The sequence below is a fragment of the Cricetulus griseus genome, chromosome 2, assembly GCF_003668045.3.
Source record: "Cricetulus griseus strain 17A/GY chromosome 2, alternate assembly CriGri-PICRH-1.0, whole genome shotgun sequence".
Lineage (NCBI taxonomy): Eukaryota > Metazoa > Chordata > Mammalia > Rodentia > Cricetidae > Cricetulus > Cricetulus griseus.
In genome coordinates, this window is record NC_048595.1 from 428,682,674 (window position 1) to 428,704,273 (window position 21,600).

The following is a 21,600-nucleotide window of genomic DNA, read 5'->3' on the forward strand; positions in this document are numbered from 1 at the left end:
AGACAGGGTTCCTCTATGTAGCCCTGGCTGCCCTAGAACTCGCTCTGTAGACCAAGCTGGTCTTGAACTAGAGATCCTCCTGCCTCTGCCTCTTGAGTGCTGGAATTAAAGGTGTGTGCCATCACAGCCCAGCAAGGGGTTAATTTTTTAAAAAGAAAATTAAAATCCTCCAAATTATAGACCCAAACTTTATTTGAACTTTATTGTAGGCCTTATGGGGTTGATGAACAAACAGTAGTACAAATGATTCGTAGGACCAGCCAGCTAAAGAACCCATCTCTACAGGAGGTGGTCCTAGATTGGCAAGACTGCCCTGGTGACTTAGCTGCAGCTAGAACTTCAGTCATGATTCTGTGTATGGTGCTTTACCTACCTGAGTGCAAGCAGTATTTTTAATCCATCTACAAGGGTTAGTGTGGTGTGGCAAAAACACAGGATTTAGAACTATGCCGTAGTTTTATGATTCACTGCTTAGCTGTAGACAAATAACTTCTCCTTGCTTGCTCATCTGCAGTGTGGAACTGAGACTAACAAATAAACTACCTACTTCACAGAGGTGTAGAACATACTTGGAAGTACTGTACAAACAAACCTTAGTGCATTCAATAAATGTGAGCTATAAAACCTACCTGCTAGTTGTCACTCAGGTGTAGCAGGCTTTTTCTCTAGGGATACCAAACAGCTCCCAAATCATGACATGGTGACTTTTTATTAGTTAGGAATGCTTGGCGTAGTTCAGGCTTGTTTCTTGCCAGCTCTTATAACTTAACCTGTTGCTCTTCATCTGTGTTTTGCCTCTGAGCTCTTTACCTTTCTTTCTGTTTGTCCTACTCTGTGTCTACTGTCTGGTGGCTGCCTGGCTGGCCCCAGGCATCTCCCTCACTGTCTCCCTCCTCTCTCCTCTCATTCTTTGAGCCTAGATCTCTCCTCCTTATTCTCTCTGCCCACCAGCCCCATCTGTCCTTCTTCTGTCTTGCTATTGGCCATTCAGCTTCTTATTAGACCAATCAGGTGCCTTAGGCAGGCAAGATGAGACAGCAACACATCTTTACATAATTAAACAAATGCAGAAGAAACAAATGTAACACACCTTTACACAGTTAAAGTAATATTCCACAGCATAAACAGATGTAACACATCTTTACATAGCTAAATATTCTGCAGCATAAACAAATAAAAAACATCTTTGCCCAGTTAAAATAATATTCCACAGCACCCAGGAGCCTAGGAATGTCTTCTGTAATTGGAAGAGTGGATGCTTGCATCTTATTGCCCATGTGTTTATGAGTGGACGTTTCCCTGGCATGCCTTGGAGGAAACTCAGACACTTGTGGATACAGTGTGAGTCAGGGCATGTTTTTTGCCCTGGCCTATCCTTTTGTCATTTGATCATTTTGTACTTACTGACTTCTCTGGCCTCCGCAGAAAACATTCTTTAGTTTATTAGTTACTATAATTACTTGTGCACTTGCTTTCAACTCCACAAATATTTACTGAACACTTCAGAGGTTCCTGGCCCTGTGCAGGGGAGGGATGCAGGAAGAAATCAGATATGCTTCTTTTTCAGGGTCTGGTTATGTAACTCTGGCTGGTCATGAACTTGAGAGCCTCCTGTCTCAGCCTTCTGAGTACTGGGATTATGGGTCTGAACCAACATGAATTGCGTAATGACTGTGTTTAAGGACATACTTTGTGTGGGTCTGTGTACAAAGTTGATGTTATTATGACTGCCCTGGGGAAGATCTGCATTTTACGGGTGAGGAAGATGGGGTAGGTTACTAAGGTGGTCTCACTTGGACCCTTTGTCTACAGACAGGATCTTTGCTGTCTTTCTTAAGCCATATTGTCTCTTAGGCCTTATAAAAGGCCTGTCCTCTTCAGGTGTCAATCTTTTCGAATGTTCCCTGGTGGCATATCCTTCAGGTCATTGCTTAATTGTCACCTTAAAGAGGATGGCCCCAGTCCTGCCACTTAAATCTCCTGTCTTACTGGGCTTTTCCTTCATGGTACTTGCTGTAGATGCTTCATAATGAAACAGTGTTTGCTCATTGACTGTAATCAAATGTATACCCAACATGTGGCGTGGAGTATAGGTAGATTTGTGGTCTGGACTTGGCTCCTGTCCTGTGGGTTTGACAGGGCTCCCTGACTTGACTCTTTTCCCTTTATGCCATGGGGGGACCTCTTGCTGTTTTCTTGGCTGCAGAGGGCAAAGGTCTGCACCATTCCCCAGCTTCTGGCCAAGATCTTTCTCTTTCTAGTCCACCCCTTTTCCTTCCTTGAAAACACCCTTGAATGTGGTACAGGGGAGAACCCAAGGGCAGGAAGTCTGTCAGGTTGTCTCAGTCTCCTCTCCCACCTGTTTCCTCAAAACTCAAGCAAGCTGCTAGTTCAGGGGGGACAGAAGAGCATGACGGCACAAGGATATCCCTCTTGGCATGTCATGGTAACGTAAACGTGTCAGACATGCTGGTCTGGGAGGCGAGTTCTGCTGGGAAAGATGACCCTCAGAGACAGAGGTAACGTGCAGACATTGGATTTGTGTCACAAAGCCACACAGCCGAGGCCAGGCATGTGTGGATGTTGAGATAAACCACCACCGAGTAACAAAACTGGTAAATAAGATTGACAGTTATTGAACACCCGTTCTGTGCCAAGTGTTGAAGTGCTATTAAAAGACAACATCTCTAACTCCAGAGCCTGAACCCTTCTTCAATGCCACCTTATCTGTGAAAGCCTGATCATGAACCCACTCAGTAGCCACTGGCCCTGACTGCTATGCTCTGGGGAGCAGGGAGATAATTCTGATAAGAGTCTAAGGATAATCTGGGAATCAATGAGTCCATACCCACCGTATAAATTTAGGATAGGCAATGCAAGGATTGGTTTATTGGTGTTGGGGTACAATTCAGTGGTAGAGTGCTGTCCTAGCATGTGTGAAGCTCTGGGTTCAAACCCCTAGGAAATTAAAAGAAACAAAGTTTGCTTCATTGGCCAAAGAGTGTCAGAATCTACCTGATGGGAGGTCAAAGCCATTCTTGGTCTCCCTACCTTTGGGGGTTTGGCATGTTTGGCAGATTTGTTGTGGCCCTAAACATACAGCTCTTGTGTGTTACCATAAGCTAACATGAATTTGTTTCACTATCCTTTCACATGCTTATCTGAGGACTCTGAAGACTTGCGTGTCTTAGGGTTACAGCAGCACTGGTCTGGCTAATGTTATCCTGAACTCCACTATGTGTCAAGTCACTGTTCTACGTGCTATCCACAGACAAACTCTCTTCTTCCTCTCAACGACCTCATTGTCACTGCTAGAGAAACCGAGTGCCAGGAACAGTGATAAATAACTTGCTCAAGCAGTTATCAAGTGGCCAAGCTGGTTTATGATCTCAGGCCACTTGGCCCCGGGGATCTCATTCTTAACTTCTCACCTCTGTAGCCTCTGATAGAAAGATAGTCTTGAAAAATCACCTGGGGAGTGAGTAATATATTTCAGTTTTGCACATGGCTTGCAAGGTTTAGCGGTTGCAAGAGGGCATTGAGACATGGCAGGGGAGTGGTGTCATGCTGTGATATTTAGGGTTAAACGTTAGATCTGATGCCAAAGCTCTGGGGGCTCCTTTGGCTGTGTTGCCTGTAGGTTTTGAATCTTGAGCAAGCTGTTTTTACTTCATGAACCTTTGTTGTTGTTGTTGTTTTGGTTTTTTGTTTGTTTGTTTTGTTTTTCTGGGTTTCTCTGTATAGCTTTGGAGCCTGTCCTGGAACTCACTTTGTAGACCAGGCTGGCCTCGAAGTCACAGAACTCTGCCTCCTGAGTTCTGGGATTAAAAGCAAAACATGCAATACCACACTCATCTGAGTGGGTTTTTTTTTTGTTTTTTTTTTTTTTTTTTTTTTTTTTGGTAACCTATTAAGTAGAAAGGTCGCTGTGAGGGACCATGAGAATATCACAGTGCCTTGTGAATTGGAAAGTACCACTTAAATTCCAGGCCAAAAAGTTATCTTGGCCTTTCTCTTTAAGTGTAATTGATATGCCATTTGTCTGGCATCATAGCAAGGCTGCAGTGGTTACTGACACTCTCTGAACTTCACCATACTACCCTAGGAGAGGAGACAAGAAGAAAGATGCTGAAAAGTTGGCCAAGAAAGACAAAGGCCCAGTAAACAAGTTTGAGGGTAAAGCCAAAATGAAGAGATCCAAAGACAAAGTTCATGACAAGCTCAATATCCCAACCCCTTTGACAAAGCTATGTATGACAAACTGTAAGGAAGTTCCCATCTATAAGTTTATCACTCCAGTGGTGGTCTCTGAGAGACTGAATGTTTGTGGTTCTTTGGCCATGGCAGCCCTCCTGGAGCTACTTAGTAAAGTATGTGTCAAGCTCAGAGTCCAAGTAATTTACTTCAGTAACACTAAGGGTGGAGATGTCCCAGCTGCTGAAGATGCATGAACAGGTTCAACCCACTGTACAGTTAGAAAAATAAAACTTTATTTAAAAAGAAGAGTGAAGTAAGTGTGTGTGTGTGTGTGTGTGTGTGTGTGTGTGTGTGTGTGTGTAGGGGGATAGAGAGAGAGCTCAGCAGTTAGCAGCACTTTTTGCTCTTGCAGGTGAACTGAGTTCAGTTCCCAGCACCCACAGGTTCATAGCCATCCGTAACTCCAGTTCCATGTGATCCAATGCCTTACATACATATAAGGAAAACACACACAACACACACACACACACACACACACACACACCACACCACACACACACACCAAATTCATTTTTTAAAAGAGTATAGGATAGGGGCTAGTGAGATGGCCCAGCAGGTAATGGTGCTTCTCACTGAGCCTGACAATCTGAGTTTGATCTCTGGGACCCACACAGTGGAGGAAGAGGCCCAACTCCCACAGGTTGCCTTCTGACTACTACTCAAGCACCATGTCCTGTTCCCCCACCCTCCAAGTATATAAATGTAGTATAATAAAAAGTTCCAAAGATAAAGGATGGGGACAATGAGGTATAGCCATCATGACAAGAGAAGAGGGAGCACCGAGGGCCACAGCCTCAAGCTCTCTGCCTGTTCCTAATGCCAGCACCCCTGCCGCCTGATGCTCTGCCCTCAGCCTGGATTCTGAGCCTTTCTCCCGATTGTATTGGCCAGCTTGCCTAGTTGCAATTGTGACTTTAAGCTGGAGAGGGATTTATGAAAGAAGAGTGTATGTTTTATAGTATTTTGGAGAGGAATAAAGAACGAAGAATTATGATCAGCTACTATGACAGTTTCTGTAGCAGAAATAATGACAACCTTGGTCGCCAAAGCCTCTGCACTGCTACCGTGAGAAGAATCACCTAACTCCATCCCATTCCTTACTTTGAGGTTGGATCCTCTGAGCATGTCACTCACTTCTGAATTCAGAGCTTGTACTGGTGAATCTGACTGTTGGAGCAGATCAGTAACTTAACCTAACTTCAAGGGAGTCAAGACACGTGAGTTTTCTAACTTCTGCCTTGGCAAGAGAGGACTTAAATGACCAAAACATGAGAAGAGGTTTCAAAGATTTAGGTTGCCACAGATGACAAGTATGTTTTTACTGATCTAGATTCTAACATGTTGGATCCCAAGACAGCTGTAAGAGAAATCAGCCTGTTGAGCTCCTGGCCCAATTTGTGGAGAGCTCTGAACACAGTGTACTTGTATCTCCAAATCTGGAGGCCAAAATGGATCAAAGGACATGGCTTGTGGGTGTGTTGCATGCACCAGGAAATCATTCCGGGCCATCAGCATGCAGGTGAGAAGTTCAAATCAGACTGGGTTGTGAGGGAAGGTACATGGGGTAGCTGTTGTTTTGAGCCTGTCACTGGCTTCTTCTGTCTTTGCTGTTTTTCCAGTCTACATTTAAGCATCTACAGGTTCTGAGCTGGTAGCTGACACACACCAAAGTGGCCATCCTTGGTGCATGCATGGGCCATCCTTGTCACAGTAATGAAAACCCCATCAGAACTCACAGTGGGGGACTGACAAGGACAGGAATGCCGGAGGCAGAATGCCAGATATGCAGGCATAATGAAAGAATACATTATGTCAAACAGAATGAGTGTGGTAGGTGTCAGCATCTCCTGCTCACCCTGCCTCAGAATGAGAGATGAACATGGGCTCATAAAGGCCCTTTTTTGGGGGTGGGGTGGGGTGGGGTTTACTTCATCATCCCAGAGATATAGATGATAAAGGGAGATGCTTGAAGAGTTGAGACTGAACCTCTTGTCTCGGGTGTTCCCTCCTAATGAGAGAAGAACGCACTCACTCAGGCGTGGGATCTCTAAGGGACACTGTGTTGCGGAGCCCAGCGCTCTAGGGCCCCTGCATTGGTAAACCTCTTCCTAGCCTGTCTCAAAGACATGAAAGTAGCCCAGGCTGTGAGTGAGGGTCCAGCACCATGATGCGGTGGATAGAAGGAAGATGAAAGGGACCATTCTAGAATGCGCCCAACTGGGGCTGGCTCCCTTAAGATTTAACACCAAGTTAGCTGGCTCAGAGTGGTGAAGGATGGGAACAACGGGTTACTTCTGTGGGGTTTCTGTAATGAAGTATGACAAGGAGAACTGCTTCACAACATATTTGGAGAACAGAAGTCTGAAATCAAGTGTCCACAGAGCCAAGTTCTCTAAGATGCTCAGGAAGGACCTGTTCCAGGCCTCTCTCAGTCTCTGGAATTTCCTTGGCTGGTGGCAGCATACTGCCAACCTTCACACGGTGTTCTGTGTGTCTGTGCCCAAATTTTCCCTTTTTATAGACATGCCATATCGGATAAGAAAAGAGCACGTGTCACTCAAGTATGGCCTTAATGTCTGCAATGGCTTTATTTCCAAATAAGTGCTCATTCTGAGGTCACAGAAGTTAAGATTTTGCATATGAGTTTTGGCGGGGGACACAATTCAACACCAACACGTGGGCCTCATATGCTGACTTTTGGGAGGCAATTTGCTTGTTCTGCTTCTGCACAGCTGACATCCAGTATTGACACCCTGTTCACTTTCTCATCCTCCTGTAAACTGGAAGATAGTGAGAAGTCTGGAGTAAATGGCTATAGCTCAGTCACCTTAAATCTGCCAAGGATGCCCAAATTTGTGGGTAACTGTCTTCCTAGGTGTACCCTCTGTGAGGGTAACACTCCTTCCTGCATCTCCATGTTCTCAACTGAAATAATAATAATAGTCCCCTGTGTTATGATAAAGCTCGTGGGGGACCCTGGGAGGATTCCATGACAGGCGAAGTTGACCCAGGTGGGGGACAAACACGCCAGGCAGACAGAGCTCAAGTGAGAAGTTTTATTAGAAAGGGGAGGGAGGGGGAAGGAAGAGAAAAGAGGCAAAGAGACACAGAGACAGAGAGACGACAGAAAAGAGGAGGGAGACAGGAAAAGTCCTGTCTGCTCTAAGGGAACAGCAGGAAAGCGAGTGTAAGTGGGCGGGGGTCTTTCTTTTAAAGGGGTCCTTAGCATCTGCATGCAGACTTCACAGTCATGACCAGGGTGCTGCCTGAGTGCATTCTGCCAGGTGACAGGGGTAGGCCAGCATAATGATTGCTTGATGACGTCTAAAAGCAGAAGGTGGGCTCTGGAAGATTCTCTTTATTATCTTAATTGATATGGAAAACCTGACTTTTTTGGTTTGTTTGTTTTTGATACAGGGTTTCATTATGTATCCCTGGCTGGCCTGGAACTCCTTGTGTAGACCAGTCTAGCCTTGAACACATACAGTTCCACTTGCCTCAGCCCCCCGAGTGCTGGGGATTAAAACCGCACACCACGTCCCTGCTCGTGGATACCCATCTTAATTGTGGCAGGTCCATTCTCTGGCCAAGTGATTGGGAACTGTGTACACTGGAAAAGGGGAACCATTCATCTCTGTTTCCCCATTGCAGATGTGACGTAACCAGCGGCTTCAAGGACTGTATTCTTAACAGTAAGCTAGATAAACCCTTTCTCCTTTAAGTAGCTTTTGCTGGATATTTTATCTCAACAATAGGAGAGAAACAGGGGCAATCCTTGATTGGGGTGGGGGTGGGGCGCTTCTGAGCACAGGGTTCTGAGCACAAAGTGGGAAGCCAGAAACAACAATTTTTCCTCAGCACCCCACAAGGGCTCTAGATGTATAGCACTTTCCCGGGGTGGGGGCTGAAATCCTGCAGGGCAGGGTGTGGAGGGGTAAAGCACATGCTCCTCTCTTCTCTTCCCTCCTTTCCACTTCTCTCGCTGGAGCCTGCCCATCCCACCTTCTACTGACCCTCCGGTTTATCCCTGTTCTTATCCTTTTATTCGTTCTAAGGTATAGGGGCATGGCTTAAGCTGACTGTTATCCAAGGCTTTTATGGGCATGGGTTGTGCTGGGGGTCCAGTTTCAGAGGGACCCAGAGAAGAACACACAGGGGTCCAGGTGTTCCTTCCAAAGATCTCTCTGACCGTAGAAAGTAAGATAGGTCCTCAGCGGCTGTGGAAGTGGGGGCGGGGGCGTGGAAGCTTAGACACAGAAATTTAGAGTGGTTGGCACAATTGGAATGCCCCTGTTTCAGCTGCCTCTGGCTACAGATGGGTAGATAATGTGCCAAGGTCAAATGTTGGGTGGTGCCCAGCTTCAGAAGCCTGGCCTTTGAAGGGCATCAGCTGAACTGAGACTTGGGGTGTTGATGGCAATTGCTTCCAGGGGTCTGTGATGTCGTGTCCAAGCTGGAGAGGCTTGTATGTGCGGAGGGGGGTCTCTTCCAGTGCTCCTGAGGGGAAGGGAGGGGTGGCTAAAAGCAAGGTGGAGGAGTGTGTTTGAGGGATTGTGGGAATTTAGGGCCGTGCACCCGCCCCTCCTCCCCCCGCAATGCGTGGGGCGCCTGGAGAGGGGTCTTGCGGGCAGGTGGGATTCTGCGGGGACCCGGAGTCCGCGCTGGCCCGGGCGGGGTAAGTCAGGGCTCGTCCGCTCCCATTGTGCGGCCGGGCGGCGGCTGGTCGGTCGAGCCAAGCTCTGGGAGGTGGAGCCGTGGGCTGCAGGCTCTGGCGCCTGCGTCCAACCCGGCCGGGCTCTGCTCGGCGAGAGGCCGGACGGGAACCCGGCAGCCGCGCCCCGGAGCGAGCCGGGAGGGACATGGGGCGCGGTGGCTCTCCCAGGCCCGGCAGGTTCCGGAGCCCCGAGGTACTTAAGGGCGAGGCGTGGGCCCCGGGCCGGGTGGGGATATCGGGCTGACCCGGACCCGGCTGGGCCTCTGAAGGGAGCGCGGGCTGGACACGGGGATGTAGCTCCCCGGAGGGGGCCCACCAGCCTGATGCCAGACCCCGCCTTCCTCCCCCAGGGCTCCCAAAGAGGTCTCCGCAGCGCCCCCTTCTTCTCACCCGGGGTTTGGGTCCCATAGTGATTGAGAGACTCAAGTCTTCAGCCCTACCATGGCTAATGGGGTGATCCCGCCGCCCGGGGGCGCCTCCCCCCTACCCCAGGTGACTGATGCGTGGAGGGTGGGGTGGGGGAGGAGGGGCAGGATGGGTGGGGTGTCCTCTGGTTGACCCTGGTACCACTAGACCCAAGCATGGAGCTGTACTGGTGGTGTGGAGGGATAGGGGATCGATGTATTGGTATTTGACACATCCATGGCTGGTGCTCCCGAGGTCTGGGGAAGCTCTCAGAAGGTGTTTTGGGGATGTTGATGCAGGCAAGGGTGAGGGTGTTGGGAAGGTTGGAGTATGGAGTTGGGGGTGGTGGTGGCGGGTGCTCATGACTAGAGGTCCTTAGGAGAGGGTATCTGGCCTGCAGGTCCGGGTGCCCTTGGAGGAGCCCCCTCTGGGTCCAGACGTAGAAGAGGAGGATGATGACTTGGGCAAGACCTTGGCTGTGAGCAGGTTTGGGGACCTCATCAGCAAGACCCCGGCCTGGGACCCTGAGAAGCCTAGCCGCAGCTACAGCGAGCGGGACTTTGAGTGTGGGTAGCCTGGGGACCCCTAGTGCGGCAGCCTTCACCACCATCACCTTCATCGCCACCATCACTGCGCTCACCTCCGGCTTGATCACTCAGTTCCATCCTGTGCTGGACGCTGTGCTGGGCCGCCGTGCCATGTTAAGTCATCCTGCCTCCCTCACCATCACCTGTTCACCTGTCAGGGGAGCTGGGCTGCAGACCTGGGGGCACGGAGGGAGATGGGCTTGAGGCTTCCCCCGGTGACCTTCATCATCCACTCTGGCCCCATTCACTCTCTGCTCTACCATGGTCCCTGTTGTGTCTTCCTTCAGCTTCTCTTTCTCTTCTGTGTCACATTCCCCACTCCGTTTTGTGACTTCCCTCTCTGTCACTCTTGTCCCCAGTCTACTAGGCCTCACCAATGACAGGAGCATGGACACAGTAGTTGGGAGGGATGTCCTGGCTCTAGAGGAAGGATTAGGGTGCCTTTATTTGAGACCTTGAGCTAGAATAAGGTGTGGGGGGAGCCCTACAAGGCTTCAGGGGTCTCAACCAACTCTCCTGCACCCCCAGTTCACCGGCACACATCCCACCACACCCATCACCCGCTCTCAGCCCGCCTGCCTCCACCCCACAAGCTGCGGCGACTGCCCCCCACCTCTGCTCGGCACACCAGGAGGAAGAGGAAGAAGGAGAAAACCTCTGCTCCCCCCTCAGAAGGGACACCTCCTATCCAGGAGGAGGGGGGAGCTGGAGCAGATGAGGAAGAGGAGGAAGAAGAGGAAGAGGAAGGAGAGTCTGAGGCAGAGCCTGTGGAGCCTCCACCCTTGGGGCCCCCACAGAAAGCAAAGGTAGGGTCTACTCATGGAAGGAGGGATGGCTGGCCAAGGGGTTGGTAGAGAGGATGCAGGGCAAGATGCAGATGGCTGCTGGGAGGTAAGTCTGTCCGTGTGTGTCCACAGTTCTCCATTGGGAGTGATGAGGATGACAGCCCAGGCCTTTCTAACAAGGTTGCCTGTACCAAGGCCCTGCCTTCTGTCGGCCCACAATCTGATCAGAGCCCCCAGCGCTACGGCAGGTACTGGTCCCAGCTCTGTGGACCCAGACTCATTGGGCAGAACCCACTGTAGTTCAGAGCAGTTGGCCCAAGTCCCTGGCACTCACCTGACTCCTGACCACGAATAGTGTCCCTAGGTGTGACCTGGACAGCAAAGAAAGCGAGGAGGAGAGCTTCATCTATCTCCAGGTTTACAAGTGGGAGGGAGCAAGAGGGAAAAAGAGAGTTGATCCAGAGGTCAAGGGCCCTCTAGACCTGAAGTGCTGGCGAGAAGGAAGGGGTACAGGTTGAAGAGAAGAGCCGGCAGTGGGAGGGAATGGGCGCGTTGGTGGCCTATGCATTCACTCTGGCTCCTGAGACCAGGGAAGTAACAGGAACCCACTAGCTTAGCCAGCTCCTTGCTTATCTCCATCAAACCTAAGGTTCATGTTGCTTCCTCAGCTCTCCCAGCCCCCGAGCCCGGGCTTCCAGAATCTCTACAGACAAGAGCCGGCCCTGGAGTCCATCAGCCAGCTATGACCTGCGAGAGCGATTGTGCCCCGGCAGTGCCCTGGGCAACCCTGGGCCAGAGCAGCGGGTGCCCACTGATGAGGCCGAGGCCCAAATGCTGGGTTCTGCAGATCTGGATGACATGAAAAGTGAGTGGATCTTGAAGAGGTTCCTCCCTGCCCTCACCTAGGGCTTCGTCCTTTCTGCAGTGTCTCAGTGGCAGAGAGAGCTTATTCTCACTAAGCCAGCTCTGCCAGAGCTGTTTCCCTTTGTGTCACTCATGAGTGTTGTCTGAGTCACCTATTGCATAAAACGGCCCTCTTCCTCATGTGCTCTTGGAGGGATGCTCTCCTGAGACCTCATTGCTCTGTAAACTCTACCCCACCTGCATGGAGGCCGAGGGCTGAGCTGCACTGCCAGGCCCCGCTTGTTCCCAAGCCAGGCCTGCAGCTGCCCTCACTCCTTCCTACCATCCTTGGCCTGGCCTGGCTGTGATCTCGGCACATTCCTTCCATTTTATCAGTGCCTGGCTTTGGTGCCACTTGTCATCACCCATGGGGCTCTGTGCCCAGGCTAGGGGCATCACTGATCTCCCTCCTCCTCCTCCTAAGATTCACAGGGTGTGGGCGGGGGCAGAGGTGGGGGGGTTAGGGCTTTGAGCTCAATACGTCATGGAAAGTTGCCAGGGCCTGAGGACAGGGACAGGAACAATCCGATGGCGGCGGCAGCAGTGGCAGCAGGATTGGGGGGGCCATAGGGAGGGTGTGTTTACAGATCCAGGGTGGGAGCTGATAGCAGGAGCAGACTTGGGGACCAGGGCAACTGTGAGCAGGAAACCTAACCACCTCCAGCTCTTTGTGAGCAAAGGCAGCTCCTGCAGGGGGCTCCTACCTCTTGGGACATCCAGGACTCTGGGAAGGAGCAGGGGCTGAGGCTTTGGCCTCAGGGGAATGACAAGCCCGCTGGACAAGGTCATGGAGCCCAATGGGGCTCTGAGTCCTGTGCCCAGGGACACTGAGGACCGGGGCCCTGGGAAGAGTCCAGTTCTCGGCAGTGGTGACTTGCTGGCCTCAGAGGATTTGGAAATGTTTGTATTGGACTTTGAAGACTATGGCCTGTGGGAGCCCATGAGGGGCCACCCAAGCCCCCTGGCAGGGGTAGCTGCTTGTGAGTAATTGGGCAGCCAGCCTGTCCCCAGCTGTTCGCCTGGGCAGGGTAGGTGGGGGGATGACAGGCAGCCCTGCACAAGCCTGTTGGATGGACATTAGTGGGACCGGGATTCGGGTGTTGTAGATGTGGAGGAGTTAGGTGTCTAGGGACAGGCATTGGATCTATGGCCCCACAGGGAGGATCGTGGTTGTGGTAGGGGCTTCAGGGTCTGGATGGGGCTGAAGAATTAAGTTGGGATCTACTTTTTGTGTGACTCGGCCAATGGTACAAGGTGGCTCTGTACTGTGACTTTCCACTTCCTGAGAGTCAGTCCCCAGATGTGTGAGATGGTCACTTGGATTATCTGGTCCGTCATAACAACCAGGTGGACTTGGTGGGTACAGCAGGGACCTGGGGCACATGGGCCGTGATCTCAGAGATGGATTCCTGGGGCCTTGTCCACAGGCCATCGGCTGGAGGACAACCCTGGTGTGAGGCGACACTTAGTGAAGAAACCATCCCGGATACAGGGTGGGAGAGGCAGCCCCAGCGGCCTGGCTCCCATCCTGCGCAGGAAGAAGAAAAAGAAGAAGTTGGATCGGAGGCCTCATGAGGTACAGCAGCCTGAGGGGGTTGGCCTTTGGAATCCACTTTTCCTCTCTTGACAGTCCTAATCCTGGCAGCCTCCGGCCCTTGCCTTGATACCTACTGCAGGTGTTCGTGGAGCTGAATGAACTGATGTTGGACCGTAGCCAGGAGCCACACTGGCGGGAGACAGCACGATGGATCAAGTTTGAGGAGGACGTAGAGGAGGAGACTGAGCGCTGGGGGAAGCCCCACGTTGCCTCCCTCTCCTTCCGTAGCCTTCTGGAGCTTAGGAGGACCATTGCCCAGGGTAGGGCTCCTCAGTCTGGCCTGAACCACTGGGCCTTCTCCCCACCATAGCTCAGCTTGTTCCTTGGCACCACTCTGGAAGTTCTGAGGGGCTAAGGGTTACATTTGGGGCATAGTGGACCTTCTAACTCTGCACACTAAGCCAAGCTCCCCTCACTTGGCTTCTCTTTCGCTCCGTTTTTATATCCTCCCCCAGCTGCCTGTGAAATGCGTATCTGCTGCAGTACACTGGCACTCAGCTCACCTTGCGTATTTGCCCGCCCTTGGGGAGCAAGGCGATGGGGTGGGTCCCCTGCCTGGCAGGACGTCTCCTCCTCTTATTATGTCCTAGGAGCGGCTCTCCTGGACTTGGAGCAGACCACCCTGCCGGGCATCGCTCACCTTGTGGTGGAGACCATGATTGTATCTGACCAGATCCGGCCAGAGGACAGGGCTAGTGTCCTACGGACTCTGCTCCTGAAACACAGGTGTGAGGGGCTGGTGTCTGCTTCAGCTGCCCTTCTAGGAGCGTGGCCTTTTCCGAGGGGGTCTCAGCCTGAGCACGCCTACTGAATATGTTGGGGAACTTAACCCACTTCTGTCTTTCTACAGCCTTAACTGACAGAAAGCTCTCATGTTAAGGAAAAGGCTGAAGGCTGTGGTCCTCTCTCTTCTCACCTCCTTGTGACCTCAGTCTAACAGAAGCCTCTCCATCTTTCCTTGCCTCCTTCTTTAGCCATCCCAATGATGACAAGGACAGTGGCTTTTTCCCTCGAAATCCATCAAGCTCCAGTGTGAACTCAGTCCTGGGGAATCACCACCCAACCCCTAGTCATGGCCCTGATGGTGCGGTACCCACCATGGCTGATGACCTAGGGGAGCCAGCCCCATTGTGGCCACATGACCCTGATGCCAAGGAGGTCAGTGACCTTGTCTGACTTGGGCCTGGGAACTTAGAAGATGCCCAGTTTAGTTGAGATCGGGAAGGTTGGATGCCTGGCACTGTGCCAAGCATGCTGTGGGTCTGTTGGTGGCACACACCAGGACTCCCTGTGTTGGTGATACAGGGTTTGGTGTGGTGATATGCCTGACCCATGGGAGACATTCAGCTGACAACACTGAGGTGGGGCAGGGCATAGAGAAGGGTGCTGGACCCTTCTAAGAGGCTGGGGAGAGAGGAAACAAGGCCCAGACCTAGGGCTGGGGTAAGGGGTGGGAGGGCCTGCCATGGCCTCCAGGCTGGGTCCCAGCCCTATTCCAGTTCTGCGTCCTCAGAAGCCCCTCCACATGCCTGGCGGAGATGGTCACCGGGGGAAAAGCCTGAAACTTCTGGAGAAGATCCCTGAAGATGCCGAGGCCACTGTTGTTCTTGTGGGTAAGGAGGGCTGGGTGCTGAGGACAGGGTTCCCTGAGTGTCCTTTGCTGTGGTCTGTTCCCCTGGACCTGTGCAGCCAGCTGCTCTGAATCCTTTCTTCTCCATCCCCAGCCTGCTTCCATTTCCAGTTGCCTGCCCTCTGGAACTACCGCTAGTTTAATATAGCACCATTGTAGGACCTAGGAAGAAAGCTATCCTTACACGATATCATTAATTTCCACCTATTGGTAACTGTTACGTGACTATAAACATGTAAGTGAACAGGGCACTTTTAGATCTGAGGTTTCTTTTGCAGTGCCCAACTGCTCCACTGTGCAGAAGAGCCTGGGTCTCCCTGCCAGGGCCTGCCTTGACTGTTCCCCTGTGTCCATCACTGCTTTCGTCTTCCTCTAGGCTGTGTGCCTTTCTTGGAGCAGCCAGCAGCAGCCTTTGTACGGCTCAGCGAGGCTGTTCTCTTGGAGTCTGTGCTCGAGGTCCCTGTACCTGTCCGCTTCCTCTTTGTGATGCTGGGGCCCCGCCATACCAGCACCGACTATCATGAGCTAGGACGATCCATTGCCACCCTCATGTCTGACAAGGTTAGTCCTATAACCTGGCCTGTCCACCTGGAACCTGCTTGTTCCTTAGCTGTCTGTCTCTGGAGTGGAGTTGGTGAGCTGTTAGCCCAGAATAGAAAACGGAACCCTGGGCTGTGCACTGAAAGGGGTGGTAACACAGAAGTACAGCCCACACTCAGTGCCTTGGATGTAGTAGGAGAGGTGGACTGAAGGGTTGATGGTGCTGACCATGACTGGCCTCAGATAGGAGGGTCTCCCAGCCTAGTTGATGTTTGGGATGCTTGTTAGTCTGTAGGAGGTGGACACTGCCTAGTCAGAGCTATTCTAGAGTCGTCTCCTAGACTGTCCTGATGCATACGACCCAATGCCGCCTCTCTGAAATTTTCTTCCTGGGCTCTCTTGGCCCATCTTTGAGAGCCATACCCCCTTTGCAGCTGTTTCATGAGGCTGCCTACCAGGCAGATGACCGCCAGGACCTTTTGGGTGCCATCAGTGAGTTCTTGGATGGCAGCATTGTGATACCCCCATCGGAGGTGGAGGGCCGTGACCTGCTACGTTCCGTGGCTGCCTTCCAGCGTGAGCTGCTGAGGAAGCGGCGGGAGCGGGAACAGACCAAAGTGGAGATGACCACCCGGGGGGGCTATGTGGCCCCTGGCAAAGGTTAGACCCCAGCCCAGTTGTGAGTCTTCAAGTCTTGGCTTCTTACCATCCCTGCCCGCAATGCTCCGTGGGAGGCAGCCGGGGCTTTTCAGACAGGAGGGAGTGGCCCATGTTGCATCGGCATCTTGCTTCCTTCCCCAGAACTGTCTTTGGAGATGGGGGGCTCCGAGGCAACCTCTGAAGATGATCCCCTGCAGCGGACAGGCTCAGTGTTTGGGGGGCTAGTCCGGGACGTGAAGCGCCGGTACCCACACTACCCCAGTGATCTGCGGGATGCACTGCACTCCCAGTGTGTGGCTGCCGTACTCTTCATCTACTTCGCAGCCCTCAGCCCTGCCATCACCTTTGGGGGGCTACTAGGTGAGGCTCTTGGGGTCACGCTGGGGGCTAGATGTCACATGCAAGGATATGTGGTTCACATCACTTAGCGGGGGCGATGGACAGAGGGAATAGGAAAGCTGCAACTCCCTTTTGGGGGGCACTTTATAAATGAGGGGTGCAAGGGCAGGATCCCCGTGGTCTCCTTGGGAATGTGGGTGAGGCCTTGTCTGTCATTCTGGGAGCTGTCTTGCTCTTACTGGGGAGCTAGATGAGGAAGGGGACAGGACAGGAAGAGCCAGGCTACAGCCACCCTACTGGCCCCTTTCCACCGTAGGAGAGAAGACGGAGGGGCTAATGGGCGTGTCAGAGCTGATTGTGTCCACAGCCGTGCTTGGGGTCCTCTTCTCTCTGCTGGGGGCCCAGCCACTGCTCGTGGTGGGCTTCTCTGGACCCCTGCTGGTCTTCGAAGAAGCCTTCTTCAAGGTGAAGCCTGCCCCCTACCCCAGGCACTGCCCTTCCTTCCCACCCTTTGCCAGTCCCTCCTCCAGGGGCTAGTTCTCTGTACTTTATCCCTTCTTTTCCTTGGCTTCTACCCCTGTTCAACCCATAGGCACTAACTTCCGGGGCGGATAGCCCACCTGTAGGTAACCACCTCCTTACTATCTCTAGTTCTGCCGAGCTCAGGACCTGGAATACCTCACCGGCAGAGTGTGGGTGGGCCTCTGGCTGGTGGTCTTCGTCCTGGCCCTGGTGGCTGCAGAGGGCAGCTTCCTGGTCCGCTACATCTCACCATTTACCCAGGAGATCTTCGCTTTCCTCATCTCGCTAATTTTCATCTATGAGACTTTTCACAAGCTTTACAAGGTGTGGCAGTTCCCAGAGGGTGGGTAGGGATAGGGAGGTGGTGCCCTCGGGAGGCCTGGAGCTTGCTGAGAGCAAGGTATGGGGAGAGGGGTTTCATTTGGGTGTGTTGGGAAATGGGGGTTAGGGACATCAGGGCTGGGTTTGTCATCTGCCTGTGGAGAGTGAGGCACCCTCTCCTCCATACATAGGTGTTCACAGAGCATCCTCTGCTGCCATTCTACCCACCGGAGGGGGCCCTGGAGGGGACCCTGGAGACTGGCTTGGAACTGAATAGTAGTGCCCTGCCCCCCACAGAAGGACCACCAGGCCCAAGGAACCAGCCCAATACAGCTCTGCTGTCCCTCATCCTCATGCTGGGGACTTTCCTCATTGCCTTCTTCCTACGCAAGTTCAGGAACAGCCGCTTCCTGGGGGGCAAGGTACCCTGTCTCCCATGATTCCTGTGTCTTTGCTAGGCTCAGCTCCAGATAGTCTTCTCCCCCCCAACCTCTCCTGGTCAATCCATTGCCCCTCCCTGAAACAAGACAGCAGTGCCTCCCAGCTGGCCCCAGAAAGGGTTAGGGGTATCTCCTGACCCTCATCCTTTGGGTGCCCTTGGCAGGCTCGACGCATCATTGGGGATTTTGGCATTCCCATTTCCATCTTGGTGATGGTCCTGGTGGACTACTCTATCACAGACACCTACACACAGGTGAGTGTGCCCCAGGCTCTGGAGCAGGGTTGCAGCCTAGCTCTCCTGGTTGAGTGACAACAAGTTGGGCCACATCAGGGGCTGCTATGACATTCAGCCCAGGGGCTACCCAGGTTATCTGAACTGTGTATGATCCCGAGTGGGAGGAATCTGGAAGTGGGCTGGTGCAGAGTACCAGGTCTCCCCATCGCTGTGGAGCTCGAGGGAAGGTCCCATTGCTGTGCCCTCTGCCAGCCCCTGGAGGAGCAGTGACTTTGGATACTGAAAATGAGTTTTGCCAGCTCCCTAGAGTTCTGGGAAACTTCTATCTCTGGCCCATGTCTTCTTTCTTGCCATGCAGAAGCTGACGGTGCCTACAGGGCTCTCAGTGACTTCCCCGCATAAGCGCACATGGTTCATCCCACCCTTGGGCAGCGCCCGCCCTTTCCCGCCATGGATGATGGTGGCTGCTGCTGTCCCTGCGCTCTTGGTCCTCATCCTGATATTCATGGAGACACAGATCACTGCGTGAGAGGCCTGGAGAGGGAAGGGGAGATGGAGGGATGGCTTGGCTTCAGGATTAAGGCAGGGGTATCTTATCTGTGTAGGAATGCCCCGTGATAGAAGGCGAGACGTTTGTTGGGATCTGGCAGGAGTGAGGAGGAGGGGGTGGAGGAGCTAGAGCAATAGGCTGGAACAGGCGTGGACATGTGGGACCAGGCATGGTTCTCCTGTGATAGTTTGACCTGGGATCTCTCACTACCACCCCTGGCAGGGTGGCACTTGGCAGTTCTAAGAATTCTGGCAGGGTGTTCTCTCACCCAGCGATGGATGCTCACACATTTCTCATTTTGGTTAAACCAAAATAACATGGTACAATCTGGCATCTGGCTTTTGTGGTGCTTTTAAATGTTCACAGCATGAGAATTTGGCTCCGATTTCCTGCAGTGTGAGAACTTTAATTTGGGAATGTAAAAGAGGAAGCTGACAGGTCCAGGGAGAGCTGTCGTCAGCAGTGGTCCCCCCCTCCCCTCAAGCTTTGGGTGAATGTCATGTGCATTATAGTTTTGCCTGCTAGTTGGCTCCTTCTCTCTCTTCCCCATAGGCTCATTGTCAGCCAGAAGGCCCGGAGGCTACTCAAGGGTTCCGGCTTCCATCTTGACCTGCTTTTGATTGGCTCTTTGGGTGGCCTCTGTGGGTTGTTTGGATTGCCCTGGCTCACAGCTGCCACTGTCCGCTCTGTTACCCATGTCAATGCATTGACCGTCATGCGCACTGCCATCGCACCTGGTGACAAGCCCCAGATCCAGGAGGTTCGGGAGCAGCGGGTCACCGGAGTGCTCATTGCCAGCCTTGTGGGTGAGCACCGAGTCTCCCCATAGACTTGCTTTCTTGGTCCCAGTGGCTTGAAATCCTTATGATCCTGAATCTGCAGGTGCGTCATGCTTAGCTCTCCCTCAGGTCTCCAACAGGTCCACGGACACTCTGGGAGCTCTTCCCTACTTTCCCTTTGTCCTGCTCCATCTCTGTCTGTGACACCCGGATTGCTCAGATGAATCTTGTTCCCTTACCAGGCCCTTTGTCCAGGCAGACAGAGGACAGGGTTAGGCAGATCTATGTTACCTCCTCCAGGCCTGTCTATCGTCATGGGGGCTGTGCTGCGCCGGATCCCATTGGCTGTGCTCTTCGGGATTTTTCTGTACATGGGGGTCACATCACTGTCTGGTATCCAGTTGTCCCAACGTCTGCTGCTCATTTTCATGCCAGCAAAGCACCATCCTGAGCAGCCCTACGTGACCAAGGTCAGGCCCGGATGCATGGAGCTGGGGAAATGCAGGATGATGGGAGGGAGTCTGAAGGGACCCCCCCCAGATGGAGGTGGAGGGGAAGAGTGCATTGGGACCTGGAAAGCCCATGTTCCCCCAGGGGTGGGTGGGGGCAGAATGGCCACTGTGTAATGAGACTGAACCTGTACCCCAGGTGAAGACATGGCGGATGCACCTGTTCACCTGCATCCAGCTGGGCTGCATTGCTCTTCTCTGGGTGGTCAAGTCAACGGCAGCCTCACTGGCCTTTCCTTTCCTGCTCTTGCTCACGGTGCCTCTGAGGCGTTGCCTTCTGCCCCGGCTCTTCCAGGACAGGGAGCTGCAGGCGGTAAGGGATGACGGCTTGGGGTGGCAGGATGAAGGAAGGTGGGCAATGGAATTTGATACCCGGGCTCCATGTTACCAAGTCGCAACTACCTGTTGGTTTGTGTGAGCTTGGGAAAGTTACTGTATGCTGTTTTCACCAGTGTAATGGGCTGGTAGATTCTATCATTGAACTGTTGGGAGATTTAAATATGAATCTCAGTAAAGCTGTTGATACGAGGCTTCAGAAAGAGCAGGGAAGGGCAGATTGTGCCTGAACGAAAACACCTGGCCGAGGGCTGCGCATGGGTTGGCATAGCACAGACTTCAGTCCTGAGCCTTATTTCTGTCGGCTATAGGGAAGGATATCTTGTTGCTATTCTTTAATTTTTTTTATTTTCTTACTTTTTATTATTATTATTATTTATTATTATTATTTATTATTATTATTATTTGTTTTGTTTTGTTTTGTTTTTTGAGACAGGGTTTCTCTGTGGCTTTGGAGGCTGTCCTGGAACTAGCTCTTGTAGACCAGGCTGGTCTCGAACTCACAGAGATCCACCTGTCTCTGCCTCCCGAGTGCTGGAATTAAAGGCGTGCGCCACCAATGCCCGGCTTTTCAAAAATGTATTTTATGTGTATGTGCTGAGGTCAGAGCGCAACCTTCAGGAGTTGGTTTTCTTCACCATGCTGGACCTGCGGATTGAACGTAGGTTGTCAGGCTTGGTGGCAAGCACCTTGATCTGCTGAGCCAGGTCACTGTCCCATTTTTGCAATTCTTGCATGCTCAGATATGGGCTCCAGAGATGCCATGATCCTAGGAATGAGCATCCTATGTCATAGTTGCCGTTGTATGGGTGATTCGGCAGTGCTGGGTGACCTGGTGATGAAGGCCTTGGCTGGAGAAGTACTTCAAGCTGGGGTCTTGGAGCAGGGAGAGGTGTTTAGAAGAGGCTGTGAGGAACAGAAAGAGACCTGTATAACCCCAGGCCTTTCCCAACCCTGTGTTCCCTTCTGCAGCTGGACTCTGAAGATGCGGAGCCAAACTTTGATGAGGATGGCCAGGACGAGTACAATGAGCTGCACATGCCTGTGTGATCCTCAAGATGTTGCCCCTCAGAGACCCCACCTTGGTGACTCACAGACCCTAGGAAACCCAGCACCAGGGCCAAGCATTCCTCAGGACCCAGGGATGTGCCCAGAGTCACTGCCCATGCCAGGCCAGTGGCCCCTTGACTTTCACAGACTAGACGGCACAGGCTTTGAAGTCATTATAACACACTCCTTGTCTCGTGTCTGCCTCATTTTCTTGGTGCCACCTGTGGCTTCCCAGGCCACTTTTACCTATCTGAAATATTATCAGGGTCATCCAAACTGGAAGAGGTTTGAAACAAGGGACAGAGGCCTTGAGGGGGAGGGGTAGATTCAAGACTGCAGAAAGTTCAAGGTGGGCCTTACTGTTCCCTCCTCAGCTACCTTGAGTAAAACCAAAGAGCAGGAGGTACAGGGCCCACTGAGGGTCACATGCCCATTAATCT

At 52.3% G+C, this 21,600-nt stretch overlaps 2 protein-coding genes across 4 annotated transcripts; both read left to right on the forward strand.

Moving 5' to 3' along the window:
- Nucleotides 1-4,088: 4,088 nt before the first annotated feature.
- Nucleotides 4,089-4,451, forward strand: LOC113833523 (40S ribosomal protein S25-like; the record flags this gene model as incomplete). The annotated part of the gene is made up of 1 exon (XM_035438846.1): nucleotides 4,089-4,451. A coding segment is annotated over one exon (363 nt), but the record flags the coding sequence as incomplete, so codon positions are not given.
- Nucleotides 4,452-8,831: 4,380 nt separating this feature from the next.
- Nucleotides 8,832-21,357, forward strand: Slc4a3 (solute carrier family 4 member 3). Of its 3 annotated transcripts, none has more exons than XM_027397326.2 (23): nucleotides 8,832-8,932; nucleotides 9,322-9,463; nucleotides 9,777-9,942; nucleotides 10,492-10,769; nucleotides 10,881-10,996; nucleotides 11,417-11,613; nucleotides 13,079-13,227; nucleotides 13,328-13,508; nucleotides 13,839-13,974; nucleotides 14,223-14,406; nucleotides 14,762-14,861; nucleotides 15,255-15,439; nucleotides 15,853-16,078; nucleotides 16,220-16,438; nucleotides 16,734-16,882; nucleotides 17,069-17,263; nucleotides 17,452-17,682; nucleotides 17,865-17,954; nucleotides 18,295-18,461; nucleotides 19,039-19,292; nucleotides 19,566-19,735; nucleotides 19,914-20,087; nucleotides 21,083-21,357. In XM_027397326.2, exons 2-23 carry the CDS (start codon nucleotides 9,413-9,415, stop codon nucleotides 21,158-21,160), a joined length of 3,696 nt encoding a protein of 1,231 aa, XP_027253127.1. In that variant the 5' UTR covers nucleotides 8,832-8,932; nucleotides 9,322-9,412; the 3' UTR covers nucleotides 21,161-21,357. The 3 variants fall into 3 exon arrangements, with proteins under 3 accessions (XP_027253127.1, XP_035296941.1, XP_027253126.1); XM_027397325.1 differs by lacking the exon at nucleotides 8,832-8,932 and adding an exon at nucleotides 9,027-9,164; XM_035441050.1 differs by lacking the exons at nucleotides 8,832-8,932; nucleotides 9,322-9,463 and adding an exon at nucleotides 8,957-9,164.
- Nucleotides 21,358-21,600: the final 243 nt, after the last annotated feature.

What these genes read in the sequence shown, in the direction of transcription:
- Slc4a3 (XM_027397326.2), top strand. Translation starts at nt 9,413, where the DNA reads ATGGCTAATGGGGTGATCCCGCCGCCCGGGGGCGCCTCCCCCCTACCC. An exon ending in CTATGTGGCCCCTGGCAAAG is followed by an intron (nt 16,079 to 16,219) that starts GTTAGACCCCAG and finishes TTCCTTCCCCAG; the next exon opens with AACTGTCTTTGGAGATGGGG. An exon ending in AGCAGCCCTACGTGACCAAG is followed by an intron (nt 19,736 to 19,913) that starts GTCAGGCCCGGA and finishes CCTGTACCCCAG; the next exon opens with GTGAAGACATGGCGGATGCA.